At 45.5% G+C, this 21,952-nt stretch overlaps 1 protein-coding gene across 3 annotated transcripts in view; it reads right to left on the bottom strand.

Moving 5' to 3' along the window:
* The window catches only part of LOC121584795 (synapsin-1), a 28,431-nt gene extending 7,542 nt beyond the window's left edge, over positions 1 to 20,889 (bottom strand). For 2 of the 3 annotated variants that reach the window (XM_045225705.1, XM_041900924.2), the window contains exons 1-12: positions 19,933 to 20,889; positions 10,047 to 10,104; positions 8,621 to 8,712; positions 8,276 to 8,432; positions 8,031 to 8,120; positions 5,934 to 5,996; positions 5,674 to 5,816; positions 5,425 to 5,499; positions 5,235 to 5,337; positions 2,260 to 2,409; positions 2,060 to 2,090; positions 1,302 to 1,911 (exon numbers count right to left, since the gene is read on the bottom strand). In XM_045225705.1, the coding sequence (XP_045081640.1) occupies positions 1,302 to 1,911; positions 2,060 to 2,090; positions 2,260 to 2,409; positions 5,235 to 5,337; positions 5,425 to 5,499; positions 5,674 to 5,816; positions 5,934 to 5,996; positions 8,031 to 8,120; positions 8,276 to 8,432; positions 8,621 to 8,712; positions 10,047 to 10,104; positions 19,933 to 20,264 (1,904 nt within the window). In that variant the 5' untranslated portion in view covers positions 20,265 to 20,889. The remainder of the gene's footprint in view (positions 1 to 1,301; positions 1,912 to 2,059; positions 2,091 to 2,259; positions 2,410 to 5,234; positions 5,338 to 5,424; positions 5,500 to 5,673; positions 5,817 to 5,933; positions 5,997 to 8,030; positions 8,121 to 8,275; positions 8,433 to 8,620; positions 8,713 to 10,046; positions 10,105 to 19,932) is intronic. The other variant, XM_041900925.2, reaches the window with a different exon arrangement.
* Between the last annotated feature and the right edge of the window lie 1,063 nt (positions 20,890 to 21,952).

Below are 21,952 nucleotides of genomic sequence, written 5' to 3'. Positions count from 1 at the left end.
TTCCACATTGCCTTCTATCACATGTTTAAAGGAACACTGCTTTAGTTGTAAATTATATAGTGTTATTTAAACTTTCCTTTTCATGAATCACCAGAGAATTACCAGGACATTAAACATGGTCAATGGTACTTAATACAATGCCAACCAGCCTTTTGGTGTCCCTATACGAAATGTTGTTGCGAAATTGCACCTTGTGTATTCTGCTATTCTAATGCTCATCAGTCATTTTTGTCATTTTTGTGGGGTTGGGACACTCTGGCAGCCGCGGGGCCCTAAGCGGACGCTTATGTCGCTTATGCCTAGGGTCAGCCCTGACCAACATCTCATCCATAAAATCTAGCATTATCCAAAATAACAGTCCTTGTAATTTCCTGGTCATCAATGTAAAAATAATGTCTTTCATCACATAAAAAAAGGTGACAGAGTGAATTAAGAGAGAGAGAAAAGTATGACTTTTTCAGTGTAGACTGAAATTGGACACATTGAATGCAACAGTTTAATCCTGTGAATAATGATCTGGATCAAAACTTGATCAGTCATATCTACTGACTTGCCTGATCGTAAATGCTTTTAACACACAATTCTACAGTTTTTGCTAATTATTTTGTAGAGCAATGATTAAGGTGAGCACACAAATATAAGCTACAATAAGCTACAATAAAGTCCCAAGGTTTGTCAAACAAAGAAAAGGTTTGAGGGAGTGCAGGAAATTCAAATTGATTAAAGCTTGTTGAAAAATTTAGCCAAATTCTATACTAATATTTGAAAGTAACCCAATCTCACAATATTTTGTAACAATTGCAACATGAAAATGAATAATGAGCAGGACACAAAAAGTGTGAACATTCCATTGGAATCGTCTTGAAAAGACTTATCCATATTCATGCACACTCAGTCCAAACATTTGGATCAAATAACAAATCGCACTCTAAACATCTGATAACATATCCCATGACAAAATATAGCTACATAGATTTACAAACTCAATATTCATCTCAATATCTAGCCTACAGTACAGATATAACAGCATCATGCACATCAATCCCCTTCATGGAGATAAAAAGAAATGAAAGCTAAATCTGGAACACAGAATCCTCTCGTCAGTTAATTACTCATCCGTATCTAGAATGAGATAGACATAGCATCCTGTGTGGCTGATTGGTATCATATTATATCTGCCAAAAACAACAGGAGGATGTTACATCAAATATTGAGCTATTGAGTAATACAGTTGGGATACACTGAGCAAAAAGTATATTGGCATTGAATGTTTTGGAATATTTTATGAAAGCTTTGCTTACTTCAGTGGAGGGGTGGCTCCCATAGCAGGGGGGTCCTGGATGGGCTTCTGTGGGGTCTGGGGCTTCTGCAGCAGAGGAGGTTTCCCTCCGGGGCCTCCCTGGCCCTGGGCAATAGGGCGGGGCTGCTGAGTGGTAGGGGCCCCAGGGCGACCTTGCTGGGCTGGAGCCCTCTGCTGCTGGGGGGCCTGGGGGTCTCCTCCCTGGGACTGCTGCCTGGCAGGCTGGCCTGGCTTCTGCTGGGGCCTCTGCTGGGGATGGCCCCCTGTGGGCTTCTGGCCCGGGCCTCCAGGGGGGGATCTCTGCTGCTGCTGGGGACCTGACTGCTGTGGCCTCTGGTTTTGAGGGGAGCCCCCCTGGCTCATGGATCGCTGGGGGGATCCCTGACCAGAGGGGGGTTTCTGCCCCTGCCCTGGGGGACGCTGCTGAGAACCAACTCCTGGGTTGGCCTGTCTGTCTTGCTGTGGTGTCTGAGCAGGGGGGTTCTGGGTGTTGGGGCCGGGGGCAGGGGGCTGGGCTTGTGCAGGGGGCTGACCTTGGGGAGAGGGGCGCTGCTGTGAGGGGGCTCCTTGGCGAGGGGCGGCAGTGCCTGTGGGTGCCTGTTGTGGGCCACCTGGAGGAGATAGAGCACTGTTTATCCTGATTCCCTATCAAGCAGTCATTTTAAAAAAAACGATTTATCTATCTTATTACCAGTTAATGAACAAAAGCAAGTGTCCATTGGGATTTGGGGCCTTAATATTACAGAGCCATCTTCTTACCTTGTGAGATGGGCTGAGGGGATGCAGCTTTCTGCATGGCCAACATGTCACAATGAAACACAAAGTCAATGGGTTATAAATACACACCAAATATACTGGCCTATTAACAAAAGAGACCACTCATCTAAACATATTCCTTTTGACAAATGTTGACTCATTTGAAGTCTATTAGACTGAGTTGTGGTTAGCAACAGTGTCACCTGTGCGGGCTGTGCAACTGTGGGACGGACAGGAGAGGGACTTGCAGTGCGTGGGACTGTCTGGTTCATTTTGGAGATGACCAGGTCTGCAATTTGAGCACGGTCTTCATCCTGCTGGTCTCCAATCAAGGGCATGGAGCAACCCACCACCTGAGAGAACGAGAGGCAGAAACACAAGGTATTACAATGTTGTTACCAGTGTAATTACAGTGTTACTACACAGTTTAAGAGTAGTTTCAAGTTTTATTTGTCACATGCACAAGTACAGTGAAATGCTTAACTTGCAAGCCCTTCCCAATAATGCAGTATTCAATATCAAAATAGTACGGAAGCCCTGAAGCCCAAGGCAAAAAAATTAAACTTCGGGTCTTGGAATTATCTAATTTGAATGACTTAGTATCTCGTTTGAATGACCCTGATTGATAAATATGCCCTTATATATTGTGACACTTTTGTTTACCAAATACTCCACAATTAGACATTAGTTAAACTTCTTCCTGCTAATAAAAAAGCCAAATCCATCCATTACGCACGGATCTCCCTCTCAAGCGCTCCTTCTCTAGGAGCTTTGCCTTATCACCAAATGAATAGGTTGTTGTCATCGGTGCTATTGAAAATCGGATAGCTTCCTTATGTTTCAGTAAACCATTAGCCAACAATTCAAAGATTAAACAAAGTGTCATCATGAAAGTTTATTATCTCTTCATTTTATTTGGGTGAGTAAATGTATTTTTTCCTGTTATTGTGAACTGTAGGCTATAACAAATTAACCCTTTCAATCGAAGGCCTATCACAAACCTCTTTTTGTAGGTGATTCTGGTAGGCTAATAAAAGCATGTTGTTCGCAGCATAAACCAGCCTATAATCTCTTAAGTTTATTCATTTATTGGTAATGGATACTTTAACTGTAAATTTAGGCTACTGTTAAAGCGTTCACATAAGCTACTTCTCTGCCAGAGCCCATGAGATAACTAAACTAGTCCTACCGGTAAGTGCGGTCTAAGCGATTCCCTTATGATATCACGTTACCTCCCTACAGTAATTCTAATGATGGAAAACTGTTGTTAACCTCTTGTGTCACACACATTTAATTCAACATTTGATTCTAGCTCACAATCAAGCATAGCCACAGGAAGTAGGGGTGCTGAGGGAGCTGCACCACCCACTGCAAAATCATAATAAATAAAAAAAGATTAATACAAAAATATATATATATATTGTACTACAAAAGAAGTGCACTGGGCCTTTACTAGTATTAGCAGACCGATATAGATGTCTCTGCTTTGGCAAAAAAGGTAGTTGTATAATTAAGAACAGTATCTTGCAGGATTCAATAGTTGAAATTGTAAGAGTTGTTGCCCTGTCCCTTTCTCTGCGATTGTCATTCTAATGATATCCAGAAAGAATAAAACCCTGTCCTCAAACATTTACATCAAAAGGTGAAAAGTTATGGGTAAAGCCACAAAACATTCACATCAAATTAAATAAATCTTGATCAAATAACATGGAAAATAACCACTTTTTGTGCAGTATTGTAAGGACAAACAACGCAATGTAAATGTACATTACTGCATTGTACATAGGCTGGTCATCTAGGTTTGTACCTGTAGACTTTCCATCACCATGAAGAAAAACAATGCACAATACAGTAATTGAGTACATTGAGACATCAAGTGGTTTGTGATGATTTGATGATGTGGCTCAGTTGGTAGAGCATGGCGCTTGCAATGCTAGGGTTGTGGGTTTGATTCCCACTGAGAATCTAATTCCAAGACTCTTCCTAGAGCTGGCCACCCGGCCAAACTGAGCAATTGGGGGAGAAGGGCCTTGGTTAGGGAGGTGACCAAGAACCCGATGGTCACTCTGACAGAGCTCCAGAGTTCCTCTGTGGAGATGGGAGAACCTTCCAGAAGGACAACCATCTCTGCAGCACTCCACCAATCAGGCCTTTATGGTAGAGTGGCCAGACGGAAGCCACGCCTCAGTAAAAGGCACATGACGGCCTGCTTGGAGTTTGCCAAAAGGCACCTAAAAGACTCAGACCATGAGAAACAAGGTTCTCTGGTCTGATGAAACCAAGATTGAACTCTTTGGCCTGAATGCCAAGTGTCAAGTCTGGAGGAAACCTGGCACCATCCCTACGGTGAAGCGTGGTGACAGCATCATGCTGTGGGGATGTTTTTCAGCGGCAGGGACTGGGAGACTAGTCAGGATCGAGGGAAAGTTGAACACAGCAAAGTACAGAGAGATCCTTGAGACCTGAAAATAGCTGTGCAGCGACGCTCTCCATCCAACCTGACAGAGCTTGAGAGGATCTGCAGGAGAAACTCCCCTAATACAGGTGTGCCAAGCTGCCAAAGGTGCTTCATAAAAAGTACTGAGTAAAGGGTCTGAATACTTATGTAAATGTGATATTTCTGTTTTTTTTTATATATACATTTGCAAAAACTCATTTTGGGATATTGTGTGTAAATTGATGAGGGGAAAAAACAATTTAATCAATTTTAGAATAAGGCTGTAACGTAGCAAAATGTGAAAAAACCCAAGGGGTCTGAATATTTTCCGAATGCACTGTACATGCTCTGGCCTTCAGCCCTGCTTTAAGCTATCAAAGAACTGTCAATTAATAATCATATCAATGGATGGAATCAGTGAATGAATGGCTGCAGCAACCATTACATGGTCTGACACGCTGCATAACAACTTAGGCCTAATTAGACAAAGGAACAATGAAGTCGTTGGAACGAGATACTAAGACGTTCAAATGAGATACTTTCTCAAACGAGATAATTCCAAGAGTCTACGTATTTTTTATGTTTGGGGGGCTTGGGCTTCAGGGCTTCCGTAAAATAGTATAAATATTTGTTTTAATTAAAAAAACACGAGAAATAAGAAAGAAAGAAAAAAAACTGGATAGTGTAAGCTATATAATAAGTATAAGAGCAACATTGTTAACAATACTTCTAATCCCTTACCTCTATGATGTAATCCTTGCCATCTTTTCCATGCAGAGCCTCCACAGCGCACATATCCAAACCACCAAACACCTCAGAGCAGGAGTCCACCCACATCCGATACCTACGATGTTGGAGAACACAGTTAGTAACTACTAAACACACTGCTGTCTGTCTGATGCACAAAGGCCCAGACTGTGTTAACTCTCACCTGTCTGACATGGCTATCTGCTCCAGCATTGCTGAACCAGTGTTGGTTTTCCAGTTCCCTGAAATCGATGTCCGCCTGATAAACAGACAAGATCTACCGTTTAGCATGTTCTCTCTTGATCATCTAATTCACATCAATGTTGGGATATGCAGTATACATTTTCTGTAGCCTGTGCTGAATAGCTTGGGGATTTGTAGAATGGATTGCCCTCAGAGTCACCACAACAAGGCGCTCATTTATTTCACTCACATGTATGCCTTGTAATTGACTCCGATCTTCTGAATGCGGACATCATACTTTGCATCGATGAAAGGTTCAGATGTGGCATAGGTCTTGGTCAGGGCAACAACACTGGCAATATCTTGGAAGTCATATTGATTGTCCACTTTCACCTGCAGGGTAAAGGCATGAATAACATTGTGTTAATAGTATTGATTTGTGAAGCATAAACACTAATCCAGGCCTACTTTGTCTCCTTTCAAACAGTAACAAGAGCAGTCCAGTCCTACCTTCCCTATCCCTGAGTGGGCGTGGCCCATTTTCACCACCACAGGGAAACCAGGAGTGGTAATCTGCAGCAAAAGACAACACAAAATCCCCCATTGGAAAACGTCATACTACATAGGAGCCAAACACCTCAGGACTCCACCCACATCCGATACCTACGATGTTGGAGAACACTGTTAGTAACTACTAAACACACTGCTGTCTGTCTGAAACGGCAGCCTCTCCCTGACCGAGTCTGTAATACCTACATGTTTCATGCAGAACATCATATTCCCTGTGCCCAAGAAAGCAAAGGTAACCTGCCTAAATGATTACCACCCCGTAGAACTTATGTCAGTAGCCATGAAGTGCTTTGAAAGGCTGGTCATGGCTCACATCAACACCATCATCCCGGAAACCCTAGGCCCACTCCAATTCGCATACCGCCCCAAAAGATCCACAGATAACGCAATCTCAATCGCACTCCACACTGCCCTTTCCCACCTGGACAAAAGGAACACCTATGTGAGAATCCTGTTCATTGACTACAGCTCAGCGTTCAACACCATAGTGCCCACAAAGCTCATCACTAAGCTAAGAACCCTGGGACTAAACACCTCCTTCTGCAACTGGATCCTGGACTTCCTGACGGGGCGCCCCCAGGTGGTAAGGGTAGGCAACAACACATCTACCACGCTGATCCTCAACTCTGGGGCCCCTCAGGGGTGCGTGCTTAGTCCCCTCCTGTACTCACTGTTCACCCACGACTGCGTGGCCAAGCACCACTCCAACACCATCATTAAGTTTGCTGACGACACAACAGTGGTAGGCCTGATCACCGACATTGATGAGACAGCCTATAGGAAGGAAGTCAGAGACCTGGCAGTGTGGTGCCAGGACAACAACCTCTCCCTCAACCTGAGCAAGACAAAGGAGCTGATTGTGGACTACAGGAAAAGGAGGGCAAAACACACCCCCATTCACATCGATGGGGCTGTAGTGGAGCGGGTCGAGAGTTTCAAGTTCCTTGGTGTCCACATCACCAACAAACTATCATGGTCCAAACACACCAAGACAGTCGTGAAGAGGGCACGACAACGCCTTTTCCCCCTCAGGAGACTGAAAAAATGTGGCATGGGTCCCCAGATTCTCAAAAGGTTCTACAGCTGCACCATCGAGAGCATCCTGACTGTTTGCATCACCGCCTGGTGTGGCAACTGCTCGGAATCCGACCATAAGGTGCTACAGAGGGTAGTGCGTATGGCCCAGTACATCACTGGGGCCAAGCTTCCTGCCATCCAGGACCTATATACTAGGCGGTGTCAGAGGAAGGCCCAAAACATTGTCAAAGACTCCAGTCACCCAAGTCATAGACTGTTCTCTCTGCTACCGCACGGCAAGCGGTACCAGAGCGCCAAGTCTAGGTCCAAAAGGCTCCTTAAGAGCTTCTACCCCCAAGCCATAAAACTGCTGAACAATTAAGCAAATGGCCACCCAGACTATTTACATTGAGTAAACTGTGAAATCAAATTGAGTTGCTACTATTTGCTAAATGTGTCAGGATGCAGCTAAATAACAAAGTACCATCAAGTTTTAATGTGCTATATAGAAAAGATGCAACAGTGACATCAACTGAGAACCCATGTAATTACAAAATCTACAACTACTTCATTGTGTGAAAATTCATTGCCCAAAAAGCAGTTATGGAGTGATTCATGATGATCATTGAGGCGAGCTGAGCCGAGAGCAGGCCTGCGACTGCAGGGGTGGAGGGGGGTAGCACTGCGGCAGCACAGACACTGATCTCAGTGCAGTGCTACTGAGGGGATCCATAGGGCACAGGGAATAATCAAACCTACTCCGCCTCTACTGGGACCTGTACACATGCACCCTCAGTCTAATCAGAGACAATACTAAGATTGATTGTTGTGATAGATCTGAGATGGAATATTGATGTAAGCTAGCTACTCCTTTGTCATTTTCTTACAGGACACAGAAATGTATGTGTTATCCAAACAGAGGGGCCACTTAATAGTCTTTGCTTAGGTCTGTTTAGTGTGAAGACATGGCCATGTTGTGGTGGGGGAGGAGTAGAGAGAAGCAGATGGCAGAACACCCACCATTTCCCTGTGGTTGGGATAGTAAACCTGCTCGATCAGTGGGAATTCCTCTGGTCCCAGTTGCTTGTACAATCTCACCATATTAGCAAACTGAAAGAAGACGCGATAATACACAAAAGAGGTTACTTTTTCAGTTAAATCGAAAGTCATGATCTGTCTAGCAGTCATAGCTGTTTACTTGAATTAGATTAGGCTTGGAAAGCAAACAACAAACAATTGTATCTGTTTTATATTGCCATGCTTACCACCCATGGTTTGTCACAGAAGTTGTAGACAGAGTGCAGAGAGTTTACACCCATGAGACCAGCATACTGTAACCCAATCACTATGTGTCGGTGGTCTCCATTCTTGGCCATACTGAAGGCATGCTGCCTAACCAGCACAAAGTCTGGCCTGAAACATCTTGGCAAATAGAAAATCACACATTACCAATACAGTCAACATTTTATTCTGGGTTTTGCACTTGAAAATTGCAAGAAATCATGCATATCTTGTAACATCAGCAATCAGGACACACTTATGATATTTGTTTCTGATTATCGTAAACATAATGTAGAACACTGTATTCAAAGGATGTACAGTAGACTTACTTGGTGACCTTGGTTCCATTCCGGATTGCTTCGATATCAACACTATAGCCCCCCGTAGCATGAGCTATTAGGTTGATTTCAGAGAAGTCAGCCTGAGTGGACAACATCAGTGTCAATCCCAGTCAAACATCAATGTGATCTTAACAGGGACATTTTAAGGTTATAGTTCACTGTCAAAAACCAAAGTTTGGCAGGCGTGATGAAATCAGATGGTTCCTATCTTTTTCATTTCTTTGGAGTTGATGCAGGTGGCTCTACAACACAGATGGTATGGAACCCTGATTCATCTTCACATTAGCCCACTTAAGAGATCAGAAACGTCTGACAGACTTTGATTTTGGAGTGAACTACTGTATTACTTCAATGGCTTTGTCGCCAAATACTACGAGGCAGAAGGTAGCCATGATCACCGCCACAGATAATGAGACATTCATTGCACAGGGCTCTTCCGGCTGAGAGACTCATGGGGTGCATAGCGGAAACACTCTAATGCAACATAAAAGGAGAGGACAGAAATAGGAGACATTGAAAATGCCGGAAGAGAAAATAATCCAAAAGTATTTTCAAGTCTTCATTTACAAAGCACAGAGGGTAGCATTAACTTCATTTTTCTATAAAGCCACCACTGGGTACAAATGTTTTGGGGTCCATGAGATCATCTTATTTTCCATAGATATTGTTATCAGATACAGAGTGACCTATTTCCTTAATACATTTGACAAATATGACAACATTATTATCACACTTGATAATTATCCAACTCTCAGTCCACTTAACATAGTTCAACTATAGTGTGTGCATCATGTCTTGTGATTTCTTTGATTTATTGTTTATTGCATACAGTATGTGCAGGTCTGCAGCACCCATGTACAGTCTGATAAGGTCACTACACTCTTAGAAAAAAGGGTTTCAAAAGGGTCTTCAGCTGTTCCTTTTGAAGAACCCTTTTGGTTCTGGGTAGAACTATTTTGGGTTCCATGTAGAACCCTCTGTGGAAAGGGTTTTACATGGAACCCAAAAGGGTTTTACCTGGAACCAAAAATGATTTATCCTATGGCGACAGCTGAAGAACCATTTTAGGTTCTAGATAGCGCCTTTTTTTCTAAGAGTGTAGATGCAGGGGTTGTCTATCTGTGTGCTTCAATCCCTGTACTCAATAACACCAAGCATGAGGTGACCTGTGAGTCTCATTGGCTGTTGTATAACCTCAAATCACCTCTCCATCTCTGATATAAAATCATCTCTATTCTAAATTTTTCTTCTTTCTTTCTTTTTTTCTTACTTTTTCTTTCATACAAACACCCTTTTATTCTACATTAATGTCTAGCTAAATGTTTTAAACGCCTTATATGGAAAAACCAGTCACCAAAATTATTCTACAGGTAAAATAGACAATTAAAATAACAAAGGTGAACGAGCAACCCACCTGTTCCACCTTAATGTCGAATTCACCATGAACCTTTTTACCTTTGAAGACCTTTACCCTAGAGAAGAAAGGGAAGAAAAAATATTTCACTTGCATAGCAACTAGGCCTACTGTGGAGAACAGTTTTATACTGCTATCTCACAAGCATACTCAATGGTGACATGTAAAGTGCCTTCAGAAAGTATTCACACCCCTTGACTTTTTTCACATTTTGTTGTGTTACAGCCTGAATTTAAAATGTTTTACATTTAGATTTTGTGTCACTGGCCTACACACAATACACCATAATGTCAACGTGGAATTATGTTTTTTGAAATGTTTACAAATTAATAAAAAATGAAAAGCTGAAATTTCTTGAGACAGTAAGTATTCAACCCCTTTGTTATGGCAAGCCTAAATATGGTCAGGAGTAAATATTTGCTTAACAAGTCACATAATAAGTTGCATGGACTCACTCTGTGTGCAATAATAGTGTTTGACATTATTTTTTAATGACTACCTCACTCTATACCCTACACATACAAATACAGTGCATTCGGAAAGTATTCAGACCCCTTGACTTCATCCACATTTTGTTACGTTACAGCCTTATTCTAAAATTGATTAAATAAAAAATGTTCCTCATCAATCTACAAACAATATCCCATAATGACAAAGTGAAAACAGGTTTTTAGAATTTAAATAAAAATAAAAAACAGAAATACCTTATTTTCACAAGTATACAGACCCTTTGCTATGAGACTCGAAATTGAGCTCAGGTGCATCCTGTTTCCATTGATCATCCTTGAGATGTTTCTACAACTTGATTGGAGTCCACCTGTGGTAAATTCAATTGATTGTACATGATTTGGAAAGGCACAAACCTGTCCATATAGAGCAAAAACCAAGCCATGAGGTCGAAGGAATTGTCCGTAGAGCTCCGAGACAGGATTGTGTCGAGATACAGATCTGGGGAAGGGTACCAAAAAAATTCTGCAGCATTGAAGGTCCCACAGTGGCCTCCATCATTCTTAAATGGAAGAAGTTTTGAACGACCAAGACTCTTCCTAGAGCTGGCCGCCCGGCCAAACTGAGCAATAGGAGGAGAAGGGCCTTGGTCAGGGAAGTGACCAAGAACCCGATGACAGAGCTCCAGAGTTCCTCTGTGGAGATGGGAGAAACTTCCAGAGGACAACCATCTCTGCAGCACTCCACCAATCAGGCCTTTATGGTAGAGTGGCCAGATGGAAGCCACTCCTCAGCAAAAGGCACATGACAGCCCACTTGGAGTTTGCCAAAAGGCACCTAAAGGACTCTCAGACCATGAGAAACAGAATTCTCTGGTCTGATGAAACCAAGATTGAACTCTTTGGCCTGAATGCCAAGGGTCACATCTGGAGGAAACCTGGCACCATCCCTATGGTGAAGCATGGTGGTGGCAGCATCATGCTGTGGGGATGTTTTTCAGCGGCAGGGACTGGGAGACTAGTCAGGATTGAGGGAATGATGAAAGGAGCAAAGTACAGAGAGATCCTTGATGAAAACCTGCTCCAGAGTGCTTAGGACCTCAGACTGGGGCAAAGGTTCACCTTCCAACAGGACAACGACCGTAAACACACAGCCAAGACAACACAGGAGTGGCTTCGGGACAGGCTCTGAATGTTCTTGAGTGGCCCAGCCAGAGCCCGTACTTGAACCCGATCTAACCTCTCTGGAGAGACCTGAAAATAGCTGTGCAGCAACGCTCCCCATCCAACCTGACAGAGAGTGAGAGGATCTGCAGAGAAGAATGGGAGAAACTCCCCAAATACAGGTGTGCCAAGCTTGTAGCGTCATACCCAAGAAGACTCAAGGCTGTAATCGCTGCCAAAGGTGCTTCAACAAAGTTTTTTTTTTTTTTTTCACCTTTATTTAACCAGGTAAGCCAGTTGAGAACAAGTTCTCATTTACAACTGCGACCTGGCCAAGATAAAGCAAAGCAGTGCGATAAAAACAACAACACAGCGTTACATATGGGGTAAAACAAAACATAAAGTCAAAAATACAACAGAAAATATATATACAGTGTGTGCAAATGTAGCAAGTTATGGAGGTAAGTCAATAAATAGGCTATAGTGCAAAATAATTACAATTGGTATTAACACTGGAATGATAGATGTGCAAGAGATGATGTGCAAGTAGAGATACTGGGGTGCAAATGAGCAAAATAAATAACAATATAGGGATGAGGTAGATGGGCGGGCTAATTTCAGATGGGCTGTGTACAGGTGCAGTGATCGGTAAGGTGCTCTGACAACTGATGCTTAAAGTTAGTGAGGGAGATAAGTGTCTCCAGCTTCAGAGATTTTTGCAATTTGTTCCAGTCATTGGCAGCAGAGAACTGGAAGGAATGGCGGCCAAAGGAGGTGTTGGCTTTGGGGATGACCAGTGAGATATACCTGCTGGAGCGCATACTACGGGTGGGTGTTGCTATGGTGACCAATGAGCTAAGATAAGGCGGGGATTTGCCTAGCAGTGATTTATAGATGGCCTGGAGCCAGTGGGTTTGGCGACGAATATGTAGTGAGGACCAGCCAACAAGAGCGTACAGGTCACAGTGGTGGGTAGTATATGGGGCTTTGGAGACAAAACGGATGGCACTGTGATAGACTACATCCAATTTGCTGAGTAGAGTGTTGGAGGCTATTTTGTAAATGACATCGCCGAAGTCAAGGATCGGTAGGATAGTCAGTTTTACGAGGGCATGTTTGGCAGCATGAGTGAAGGAGGCTTTGTTGCGAAATAGGAAACCGATTCTAGATTTAACTTTGGATTGGAGATTCTTAATGTGAGTCTGGAAGGAGAGTTTACAGTCTAACCAGACACCTAGGTATTTGTAGTTGTCCACATACTCTAGGTCAGACCCGTAGAGAGTAGTGATTCTAGTCGGGTGGGCGGGTGCCAGCTGCGTTCGATTGAAGAGCATGCATTTAGTTTTACTAGTGTTTAAGAGCAGTTGGAGGCTACTGAAGGAGTGTTGTATGGCATTGAAGCTCGTTTGGAGGTTTGTTAACACAGTGTCCAATGAAGGGCCAGATGTATACAAAATGGTGTCGTCTGCGTAGAGGTGGATCTGAGAGTCACCAGCAGCAAGAGCGACATCATTGATATACACGGAGAAAAGAGTCGGCCCAAGAATTGAACCCTGTGGCACCCCCATAGAGACTGCCATAGGTCCAGACAACAGGCCCTCCGATTTGACACATTGAACTCTATCTGAGAAGTACTGAGTAAAGGGTCTGAATACTTATGTAAATGTCATATTTCCATTTTTATTATATTTTTTATTGGGAAAGATCAACAAAAAAAAAAGGTCAAGGGGTCTGAATACTTTCCAAAAGCACTGTATGTGTAAGGTCCCTCAGTTGAGCAGTGAATTTCAAACACCGATTCCACCACAAAGACCAAGGAGGTTTTCCAATGCCTTGCAAAGAAGGGCACATATTGGTAGATGTGTAAAAAAACAGATATTGAATATCCCTTTGTGCATGGTGAAGATATTAATTACTCTTTGGATGGTGTATCAATGCACCCAGTCACTACAAAGATACAGGTGTCCTTCCTAACTCAATTTCCGGAGAGGAAGGAAACCACTCAGGGATGTCAACATGAGGCCAATGGCGACTTTAAAACAGTTACAGAGTTTAATGGCTGTGATAGGAGAAAACTGAGGATGGATCAACTACATTGTAGTTACTCCACAATACTAACCTAAATGGCAGAGTGAAAAGAAGTAAGCATGTACAGAATACAAATATTCGAAAACATGCATCCTGTTTGCAATAAGGCACTAAAGTAAAACAGCAAAAAATGTGTCAAAGATATTAACTTTATGTTCTGAATACAAAGTGTTATGTTTGGGGCAAATCCAACACATGTCAGGTGTCAGTGTGCAGCGGTAGGACGCAGTCAGGCGCAGGACACAGAACTGAGTAATAGACAAACTTTACTCTAAAAACAACAAATCTAATTTCCACGCAGGGAAATACATCAGCTCACAGCAGTATAAACACCAAACAAAGAACAATCACGCCCAACACCATGAGGGAACCAGAGGGTTAAATAGGGAAACAAATTAACGTGATGGGAACCAGGTGTGTACAATACAGACAAAACTAATGGAAAACAGAAACGTAGATCGGTGGCAGCTAGAAAGCCGGTGACGACGACCGCCGATAGCCGCCCGCACAAGGAGAGGCACCAACTTCGGCAGAAGTCGTGACAGTAACCCCCCTTGACGCGCGGCTCCAGCAGCGCGCCGACACCGACCTTGGGGACGACCCGGAGGACGAGGCGCAGGACGATCCGGGTGGAGAAGGTGAAATTCCTGTAGTAAGGAAGGGTCTAGGATGTCCGCCACCGGCACCCAGCATCTCTCCTCCGGACCGTACCCCTCCCACTCCGCGAGGTACTGAAGGCCCCTCGCCCGACGCCTTGAGTCCATGATGGCTCGCACAGTATACGCCGGGGCCCCCTCGATGTCCAGCGGGGGCGGAGGAACCTCCCGTACCTCAGACTGCTGGAGCGGACCAGCCACCACCGGCCTGAGGAGAGACACATGGAACGAGGGGTTAATACAGTAATCAGGGGGGAGCTGTAACCTATAACAAACCTCGTTCAGTCTCCTCAGGACTTTAAATGGCCCCACAAACCGCGGACCCAGCTTCCGGCAGGGCAGGCAAAGGGGCAGGTTTTGGGTCGAGAGCCAGACCCGGTCCTCACTGCGGTGGCGGTCGGCGCTCGCCTTCTGTCGCCTGATGGCCCGTTGCAGGCGCACATGGGCAGCGTCCCAGGTCTCCTCCGAGCGCCGAAACCATTCATCCACCACAGGTGCCTCAATCTGGCTCTGATGCCACGGTGCCAGGACCGGCTGATACCCTAGTACACACTGAAATGGAGACATGTTAGTGGAGGAGTGGCAGAGGGAGTTTTGGGCCATCTCTGCCCAGTGGATGAACGCCGCCCACTCCCCCGGCCGGTCCTGGCAATAGGACCGCAGAAACCTACCCACATCCTGGTTAACTCTCTCCACCTGCCCATTACTCTCGGGGTGAAAACCTGAGAGGGGACCCCGATCAGACACTATATCCTCAGGCACCCCGTAGTGCCGGAAGACGTAGGTAAACAGAGCCTCCGCAGTCTGTAGGGCCGTAGGGAGACCGGGCAAAGGAAGGAGACGGCAGGACTTAGAAAACCGATCCACAATGACCAGGATCGTGGTGTTACCTTGTGACGGAGGAAGATCCGTCACGAAGTCCACCGATAGGTGTGACCACGGCCGTTGTGGAACGGTAGGGGTTGTAATTTCCCTCTGGGCAGGTGGGAAATTACAATCGATCGCGGACATCAAACGGAACGTACAGACGCCCAACCAGACACTGGGTGGGAGTGGGCTCCGTACGTAACGCCCGCTTGATGTCCGCGTCAACCTCCCATACTACCGGTGCCACCAGGCAAGAAGCCGGAAGTATGGGAGTGGGATCCGTGGACCGCTCCTCTGAGTTATACATCCGGGACAGAGCGTCTGCCTTAGCGTTCTGGGAACCTGGTCTGTAGGATAGGGTGCCTGGCGAGGGTTCAGTCTCCTCTCCGCCCGGATGTACTCCAGATTGCGGTGGTCAGTCCAAATGAGGAAAGGGTGTTTAGCCCCCTCAAGCCAATGTCTTCACGCCTTTAGAGCCTTGACAACAGCTAACAGCTCCTGGTCCCCCACATCAGTTTCGCTCCGCCGGGCTGAGCTTCTTCGAAAAGAAAGGAGCTTTGGGTCGGAGCTTTGGTGGCGTACCCGAGCGCTGAGACAGCATAGCTCCTATCCCAGCCTCGGACGCGTCCACCTCTACTATGAATGCTAAGGAGGAATCCGGATGAGCCAGCACGGGAGCCGAGGTAAACAGAGCCTTCAGGTGACCAAAAGCCCTGTCCGCCCCAGCTGACCGCTGCAGTCGCACCGGTCCCCCCTTCAGCAAGGAGGTAATGGGAGCCGCTACCTGACCAAAGCCCCGGATAAACCTCCGGTAGTAGTTGAAAAACCCTAAGAACCGCTGCACTTCCTTTACCGTGGTTGGAGTCGGCCAATTACGCACGGCTGAAATGCGGTCATTCTCCATCTCCACCCCTGACGCAGACAGGCGGTACCCTAGGAAGGAGACGGACTGTTGGAAGAACAGACATTTCTCAGCCTTGACGTACAGGTCATGCTCCAACAGTCGACCAAGCACCTTGCGCACCAGGGACACATGCTCGGCGCATGTAGCGGAGTATATGAGAATGTCATCTATATACACCACTACACCCTGCCCGTGCAGGTCCCTGAATTACATTTGAGTCTACAAAGGATTGGAAGACTGGTGGAGCAATCATCCCTTCAGAGCCCTCTGTTGTCACGAAATAGTGTGGTCATGATGGGCCAACCAGGGAATCCCCAACACCACAGGAAACGCAGGAGAATCAATCAGGAAGGGACTAATACTCTCCTCATGACCCTCCTGCGTTATCATACATAGTGGAGCTGTGACCTCCCTAATCAGGCCCGATCCTAAAGGACGACTATCTAAGGCATGTACAGGAAAGGGCACATCAACAGGAACAATAGGGATCCCTAATCTAAATGCAAATGCACGGTCAATAAAGTTCCCAGCTGCACCTGAATCTATTAGCACCTTATGCTGGGAATGCGGAGAAAACTCAGGAAACTTTATACAGACATACATGTGCGCAACAGGGAGCTCTGGGTGAGTCGGGTGCCTACTCACCTGGGATGATCCACCAGTGCCCTGCCTGCTGCCTCGACTCCCTGGGGAACCTCCCCAGCACCGACCAGCAGTGTGCCCTCTGCGGCCACACTTGGTGCAGGAAACGGCCCCCCCTCCGGTCACCCTTAGAGCAGCACCTCCGAGCTCCATAGGGGTAGGGTCGGAGGTGCTGGGGGATGGAATGGACGGACCCTGATCCGGACGTCCGCGGGTGGCCAACAGGTTATCCAGCCGGATGGATAAATCCACCAGCTGGTCGAGTGTAAGGGTGGTGTCCCTGCAGGCCAGCTCCCGACGAACGTCCTCCCGTAGACTACACCGGTAATGGTCAATCAGGGCCCTCACATTCCATCCCGCGCTGGCAGCCAGGGTCCTGAAGTCCAGAGCGAAGTCCTGTGCGCTCCTCTTCCCCTGTCTGAGATGGAACAAGCGTTCCCCCGCCGCTCTCCCCTCAGGCGGATGATCAAAGACCGCCCGGAAGCGGCGGGTGAAATCCTTGTAGCGGACCAACGTAGTGTCTATCCCTCCCCATTCGGCATTGGCCCACTCCAGCGCTTTCCCTGACAAACAGGAGATGAGGGCGGACACTCTCTCGTAACCCGAGGGAGCCGAGTGGACCGTCGCCAGGTAGAGCTCCACCTGGAGCAGGAACCCCTGGCACCCGGCAGCCGTCCCATCATAGGCTTTCGGAAGCGAGAGCCGAATCCCACTGGGTCCAGGTGACGGAGGGGTGGACAGCAGTGTGGGTTGAGGTGAAGTTGATGGGGTTGTGGGAAAACCCTCTCTCTCCCATCGCTCCATGGTGTGCAGCACGCGATCCATGGCTGTGCCCAGATTGTGGAGCATCGTCGCGTGCTGCTGGACGCGCTCCTCCACCGGTAACGGAGGACTGGGTGCACCTGCTGACTCCATATGTGGTGCGTGATTCTGTCAGGTGTCAGTGTGCAGTGGTAGGACGGAGTCAGGCGCAGGACACAGAACTGAGTAATAGACGAACTTTACTCGAAAAAACAACAAATCTAATTTCCACGCAGGGAAATACATCAGCTCACAGCAGTATAAACACCAAACAAAGAACAATCACGCACAACACCATGAGGGAACCAGAGGGTTAAATAGGGAAACAAATGAACGTGATGGGAACCGGGTGTGTACAATACAGACAAAACTAATGGAAAACAAAAACGTAGATCGGTGGCAGCTAGAAAGCCGGTGACGACGACCGCCGATAGCCGCCTGCACAAGGAGAGGCACCAACTTCGGCGGAAGTCGTGACAACACAACACATCACTGAGTACCACTCTTCATATTTTCAAGCATGATGGTGGCTGCATCATGATAGGACTAGGGAGTTTTTAGGATAAAAATAAACTAAATAGAGCTAAGCACAGGCAACATCCTAGAGTAAAACCTGGTTCAGTCTGCTTTCCAACAGACACTGGGAGATAAATTCACATTTCAGCAGGACAATAACCTAAAACCCAAGCCGAAATATACAATGGAGTTGCTTACCAAGATATAATTTAATGTTCCGGAGTGGGTCGTTATAGTTTTGACTTAAATCGGCTTGAAAATCAATGGCAAGACTTGAAAATGGCTGTCTAGCAATGATCAGCAACCAACTTGACAGAGTTTGAAGAATTTCTTTAAGAATAATGAGCAAATATTGTACAATCCAGGTGTGCAAAGCTCTTAAGAGACTTACCCAGAAAGACTGACAGCTGTAATCGCTGCCAAAGGTGATTATAACATGTATTCAGTCAGGGGTGTGAATACTTATGTAAATGAGATATTTCTGTATTTCATATTCAATAAATTAGCAAAAAAGTCTAAAAACATGTTTTCACTTTGTCATTATGGGATATTGTGTGTAGATGGGTGAGTGAAAAAAAAATCTATTTAATTGATTTTGAATTCAGGTTATAGCACAACAAAATGTGGAATAGTTCAAGGGGTATGAATACTTTCTGAAGTCACTGTAGGTATACATGTATTATCAAATAAAACAGACCCAGTTTAACACACTGGAAAGGAACATGAACTATCATGGACCAATAAATCATCACGGTATCTTACACATTTGGCTTAAGGTAAAAACTGAATCATTTGGGGCTCTCATATGGGCTGATATTAAGCATACCAAAAAACATTACATTCTGCATGCATCCTTATTTGGCCTGACAGAATCATTTGCATATGTAGCCTAGTCTAGTTTACCATGCCTGGCACACGTGAGGCTATCTGGAATGTGCTGGTGGTGCAAAAGTGCAATTGCACCATTTGCGTTGTCCAAGACATCTTCATTATTTTGGTGGCCTATGTAGGTATGATAATAACTGTGGATAACATATGTATTTTACATATACACTGAGTGTACAAAACATTAGGATCACCTGCTCTTTCCATGACATAGACTGACCAGGTGAATCCTGGTGAAAGCTATGATCCCTTATTGATGTCTCTCGTTAAGTCCACTTCAATCAGTGTAGATGAAGGGGAAGACAGGTTAAAGAAGGATTTTTAAGCCTAGAGACAGTTGAGACATGGATTGTGTGTGTGCCATTCAGAGGGTGAATGGGCAAGACAAAATATTTAAGTGCCTTTGAACCTGGTATGGTAGTAGGTGCCAGGCGTACTGGTTTGAGTGTGTCAAGAAGTGCAACGCTGCTGGGTTTTTCACGCTCAACAGTTTCCCGTGTGTATCAAGAATGGTCCACCACCCAAAGGACATCCAGCCAACTTGACAGAACTGTGGGAAGCATTGGAGTCAACATGGGCCAGCATCCCTGTGGAATGCTTTCGACACCTTGTAGAGACCATCCCTCGACGAATTGAGACTGTTCTGAGGGCAAAAGGGGTTGCAACTCAATATTAGGAAGGTGTTCCTAATGTTTTGTACACTCAGTGTACACTGTAGTAGGCGGGAGGCCTGGTGAAATGTCCCCACTTGTCAGAATTGTCCTTGTTGTACTATTCTTGTGAGGATACATGTGTGTTATGACCATAGTAAAGATGAATTATATCCTAATGACGTTATGTTTCTTGGTAGCATACTGGCACACATTTGAGTCTAGACAGGGGCCATAATGTATAACCTTACACAGCACTCTCCTTACCAGTCTGTCTGTTGGTCATCAATAACCAGGAGTATCTTGGCACCAGAGGCGACGCCTGCTTTGTCTGCTACCTCGGTGACTTTCTCAGCTACAGCAGCAGTAGTTTGTTTGACAGCTTTAGTAAAGGAGGATAAAAAGCCAGCTCCGGCTCCGGCTCCGCTGCCAGTGCCCTCCGACTGCTGGCTGGTAGACAGACGCCTCTCCGATGGTCCAGGCGACACTACTGCAGGGTCTTGCTGTGGTGGGTCAAAGCGTTGTAGATCAGTCATGTACCCATTCGGCAAATTGGACATAAAATTGCTGTCCGACAGACGACGACGCAGGTAATTCATGTTGAAAATTTTAGGCTACGAAAAGGTGTATGGCGAATCTTCCCCTCTGATGCAAATTGATAAATTAGCCTACCAATAGCCTGTAACACTATTTTGCCATTTGAATAGAAGGATCAGTGGGAAATGTATAAACCCTGAGTCGCAGAATAAAAAAACTAGTGAGGTCGTCAAAATAGGTATGTCCATAAAATTATTTAATTTTCCAATTCTATAGATGGATTGGCCTGTATCCCCTTCAAGGTTTAGACCTCTTCAGTTGACTCGAAGACAGTCACGGTGAGAAAACACAGTCAACACGAATATCTAAGCTTCGCCTCCCTCAACCAATTGTCCAAATTCGAGCCGCATCCATCAAAACATTAGTGAGTGGTGCGTGAAATAGATAACATACGAGTCTGGCGTCCACGTCCTCTGACCAGACAGGCCGTGCTTCGGTCTCTGTTCTAGGGAACGGAGGTTCCGTGATTTACAATTAGGTGTCCAGAATTTGTCTTATTGCATCACCCATACACAATACATCCTTCGAGGTTCGGCGCAGTTTTCCCGTCTATCCTGCGTCCCTCCGCTGCATTCCTTTGAGAGGAGCGGGGCAGGTTGGATGAAGGGTGGTGCTGAGGAGAGACGATTGAGGGGCGTTTCTCTCCTGTCATACGTAACATATTGTACGTTTTGCGAATTCGTAACATATTGTAAGTTTGCAAATTCATAACATATAATCAAATCAAATTGTATTTGTCACATGCGCAGAATATAACAGTGAAATGCTAACTTACAAGCCCTTAACCAACAATGCAGTTAGTAAGTGTTAAGAAAGTATTTACTAAAATAAACTGAAGTAATAAATAAAAAATAAAAAAAATAAAAGAGCAAAAATAAAATAACAGTTGGGAGGCTATATACAGGGGGTACCGGTACAGAGTTAATGTGCGGGGGCACAGGTTAGTCGAGGTAATAAAGGTAATATGTACATGTAGGTAGAGGTAAAGTGACTATGCATAGATAATAAACAGAGATTAGCAATGCAAATAGTCCAGGTAGCCATTTGATTAGCTGTTCAGGAGTCTTATGGCTTGGGGGTAAAAGCTGTTAAGAAGCCTTTTGGACCTAGACTTGGTGCTCCGGTACTCCTTGCCATGCGGTAGCAGAGAGAACAGTCTATGACTAGGGTGGCTGGAGTCTTTGACAATTTTTAGGGCCTTCCTCTGACCGCCTGGTATAGAGGTCCTGGATGGCAGGAAGCTTGGCCCCAGTGATGTACTGGGCTGTACACACTACCCTCTGTAGTGCCTTGCGGTCGGAGGCCGAGCAGTTGCCATACCAGGCGGTGATGCAACCAGTCAGGATGCTCTCGATGGTGCAGCTGTAGAACCTTTTGAGGATCTGAGGACCCATGCTAAATATTTTCAGTCTCCTGTGGGGGAATAGGCTTTGTCGTGCCCTCTTCACAACTGTCTTGGTGTGTTTAGACCATGATAATTTGTTGGTGATGTGGACACCAAGGAACTTGAAGCTCACAACCTGCTCCACTACAGCCCAGTCGATGAGAATGGGGGCGTGCTCGGTCCTCCTTTTCCTGTAGTCCACAATCATCTCTTTTGTCTTGATCACATTGAGGGAGAGGTTGTTATCCTGGCACCACACGGCCAGGTCTCTGACCTCCTCCCTATAGGCTGTCTCATCGTTGTCGG

This window comes from Coregonus clupeaformis, chromosome 16, assembly GCF_020615455.1.
Source record: "Coregonus clupeaformis isolate EN_2021a chromosome 16, ASM2061545v1, whole genome shotgun sequence".
NCBI classification, from domain to species: Eukaryota; Metazoa; Chordata; class Actinopteri; order Salmoniformes; family Salmonidae; genus Coregonus; species Coregonus clupeaformis.
Note: the sequence above shows the minus strand (reverse complement) of the source record. Positions and strands in the feature narration are given on the sequence as shown.